The 3613-nt window shown below is 34.4% G+C and overlaps 1 protein-coding gene across 1 annotated transcript; it reads right to left on the bottom strand.

Moving 5' to 3' along the window:
• Window positions 1-319: 319 nt before the first annotated feature.
• LOC118750900 (2-oxoglutarate and iron-dependent oxygenase domain-containing protein 3-like) lies at window positions 320-1497 on the bottom strand. Its single transcript, XM_036485642.1, has one exon. The coding sequence runs from the start codon at window positions 1477-1479 to the stop codon at window positions 478-480; it is 1002 nt and encodes a 333-aa protein (XP_036341535.1). The 5' UTR covers window positions 1480-1497; the 3' UTR covers window positions 320-477.
• Between the last annotated feature and the right edge of the window lie 2116 nt (window positions 1498-3613).

The following is a 3613-nucleotide window of genomic DNA, read 5'->3' as shown; positions in this document are numbered from 1 at the left end:
TTTCGTACATGTTTATTGATATATCTGTACTGTAGTGTTTTCGGACGGTACTAGCTCTTACTGCCAATATAGGAGTATTACATATATGCATTTTTGGTTATTTTATAGCTAAACGGTCGCTATTCTACACTTGTTCTAGAAAATTACGCAAACGAAGGTGACGCCAACGAATATTTAGTATGAAGAATTTTTGGTTTTACTACTAATATCACTAGAAACTATTGTGTAAGCAACATTGTGCACAAGTAAAGGAGCCGATTTTATGTGTGGGAGCGAGAAGACTTTCAAACCAAAACCTTTTTTTGTAAAAATGCTACAACATATATTTTTAAGTAAATGTAAAAAGAAGTAATACTGTGGTATTATTTAATTAACTAAAAATGATACTGTGTTAGGATTGTATAGTTTAAAAGACATTCCCTTGTTACTATTATGGCTTAGTTTGCATGTAATTTTTTGGGATCCTGTTAATTAGAATTATGGATCACTTTTTCTTACTTGCAGATCTGCTATCGCTTGGTCGGGGTCACAGGTGAATGAAATGGTGATGGCATATCTTTCTCCTTCAGTGACTTGCTCAACATGATGCAGGTTCTCAGCGCCTGAAGTGAATGCGCTAACGCGCGTCTTTTTTGGGTCAATCGATGACTTAGTAAGGTTTCCGTTTACACCGTCAATAAAAACGAATCTACCACCTCTAAAACCTTTCTGATATGTGTTTAAGTAGAGTAATGACGTATAATGAAATGATTCATACGTTTCTTTATCTACATGTTCATGCCAATATTCATCATTCATTGTTCTAGCAGTAGCATTTGTTAAACGTGAAAAAAACGTGGGATCGGTGAGATAAAGACTATCGGCGGATATTTCGAACTGCTCTGCAATAGCGATTTTGATTTTGTTTTTAACGGCGTTATATACTGATAAGTGATGTTCTCGTAATTCCGCGACTACTTTCGGCACGAGATATGCGTTTACAAACTGTTCCTTATAAGAAAGTGCACCCGTGTGTAAATTCAAAATGGATGCACCCCCTGATGAACCTTCCGTTGAAATTATGGTGCGAGCTAAACTTAAAAGTGTTTCCGCTTCATTTACTTGTACCAATTGATCGCTAACGAAGCGCCCACACTTCCTTGGCACACAGTTCCGAAATTGGCGTATTTCTGCTTTATAGCTTTTTGAACATTCAAATTTCTGTGCACGCAACTGTAGTTCCTCATTTACCGAAGAAAATTTAGTTTCCTTGTGATTTTGTTGAGCATAGAAGTAAATGACAATAACAGCAGAAGTCGCGACCACAGCCCGAGTCCACAAGCGATGTGTAGGAGCGCTCGTAGCCTGCAGTAACTCGGCACTAATAGTTGATAGTTTACTTGGCGCTTTTCCAGTACTGTCACTTTTAACGTTGCTATCACTTTGAAGGTCATTTTCCGTATTTCCTCTGCTTCGCTGCCTCAAAGATCCGATCGACATACTATAGTTTATTCTGCCCCAATCAATCTATTATTGAATCATGGTCTTCCACCTAATTTTCTACATTGGATCTCTTCATACCTCTGTTATAGATCACAACGGGTTATGTTTAAAAATACTATTTCTGACGTCATTGATGTTACTTTAGGAGCTCCGCAAGGTAGCCAACTAGGCCTGATTCTGTTCTTGCTTTTTATAAACGATATTTCTACAGATATACAATTGCCAAAAATTTTAATGTACGCAGATGATGTAAAACTTTATAAATCGTACGTATCAATCAAAGAAAAGCATTTGCTACAAGCAGACTTAAACAACATGGCTAACTGGTGCTATACAAATCGTATGCCTCTAAATCTGGAAAAATGTAAAGTAATGTACTTCTCGCAAAGAGCTGTTCAGCCACTTATACAATAGATAACAATAATTTGGAACAGGTATACCATTTTGTGGACCTTGGTATCACAATGGATCCGAAATTTAATTTTAATCTTCCCATTAAAGTGACAGTCAACAAGGCTAAAGGTTTACTTGCATTTGTGAAACGATGGTCAAAAGAATTTAGTGGCCCTTTTATATCACTGAAACCCTGTTTACAACAATAGTTAGACCGATTCGGGAATAAGGTTCGGTGGTATTTGGAATCCAAGGTATCAAATTTACTCAGACGAGATAGAATCAATTCAAAAATAATTCCAACTTTTTGCTTTAAGAAATTTCCGTTGGGATTCTCAATATAACCTTCCGCCTTATACGAGCCGATTAAAACTTATTAATCTTCCAACACTTGTCAGTCGCAGGGAAATGCTTGGTACAATTTTTATGATTAAATTACTAACAGACTCAGTTTCAAGTCCGCTTCTGCTGGGTGAAGTTAGCCTTAATGTTCCCTCCCGTGTATCAATACACTTTTATTCCCTATTTTTGAAAACTTGTAAAACTAATTTTGAATTACACGAGCCACTCCGTAGCTTACGCCAGGATTTTAACTCTCATTCCAGCATATTTGATATATCTGATTCGCTTTTCAGCATTTAGAAAGCGATACTATCCTCTCTCAATAAATGAATTATTAATATAAAGATATAAAATCAGGTGATGAATTTAGTTCTGTAGCTGAACGGTTTTAGATCACGACACTTAACAAACTCCTGCCTATCGTGACTCGGTTAAAAATTAAATTAAATTTTGTAATAAGTTAAATGGATTATTAAGATTATTAAGTTACCTTATAAAAGTTAAAATTTAGTTACAAATAAATCGAAGTGTGTACGAAAAGGATTTATTTCTTAACTACATGTAGAAGGTTGCCACCTGTTTAAAAAATCCAATTCCATTTGAATTAAAGGATTTAGGTAGTTCAAATAGATAGGTATCACCATATGGGAGTCAGATGAAAAAGGTTTAAGGAGATTTTAGCTTGCAAATATTACGAAGAGGGTTGCCACCTGTTTGTAAAGCAGAATTTAGTTAAATTGAAATAATAATGGTGTCAAACCAAAGGTTTACGACATTGTATTTGTTATTTTGTTACAAATACATACATTGTCAATCATTGATTTGTTATGATTACATTCCTTTTAAATTACTGGACTTTTAAATTAACTGCGGAATGTTTTTACTCTTCACTTATTTCTTGCTTAATATGTCCAATTTTTCTTTTTTCTGATACCCATATTGATATACATATTTCAGTTACCTTATTGCATTAATTAAAGTGAACTTGTGGCAACACTTCTACGTGCCGTTTATAAGAAAAGTATTTTCAAAACCATTTCAATTGATACCCATATTGTAATATCTAGTTCATTTAACTTATTAAATAAGTTTTATAAAATTAGTAATAGGTAGCAACCCGTTTAAAAAAATAAAACTTTATTGCACATCTGCAGGCCAAGCCCTGGCATTTGACACCTCACTTTTGAAAATAGAACGAACTATATGTACATACCTATGTAAATGCCACTAAATAGAACCCAAATTTTCAAATTCAAACTGCATTTACAGTGAAAGTATGAAAGTTATCTAAAAACAAATTGCATTTTTGATTTTAGCGTCCACAATTTTACTCGGAAGCGAATTTTCATTTAAATCCGTCCGTAATTCTATTTTTGCCCACATTTCATGTGGAAAG

This window comes from Rhagoletis pomonella, unplaced genomic scaffold, assembly GCF_013731165.1.
Source record: "Rhagoletis pomonella isolate Grant_MI unplaced genomic scaffold, Rhpom_1.0 Rhpom_scaffold_00001, whole genome shotgun sequence".
NCBI lineage: Eukaryota > Metazoa > Arthropoda > Insecta > Diptera > Tephritidae > Rhagoletis > Rhagoletis pomonella.
This window is presented reverse-complemented; position numbering and strand designations above follow the sequence as displayed.

Bases quoted from the DNA above. Each gene is read 5' to 3' on its own strand.
- LOC118750900 (XM_036485642.1), bottom strand. From the start codon at position 1,479: ATGTCGATCGGATCTTTGAGGCAGCGAAGCAGAGGAAATACGGAAAAT.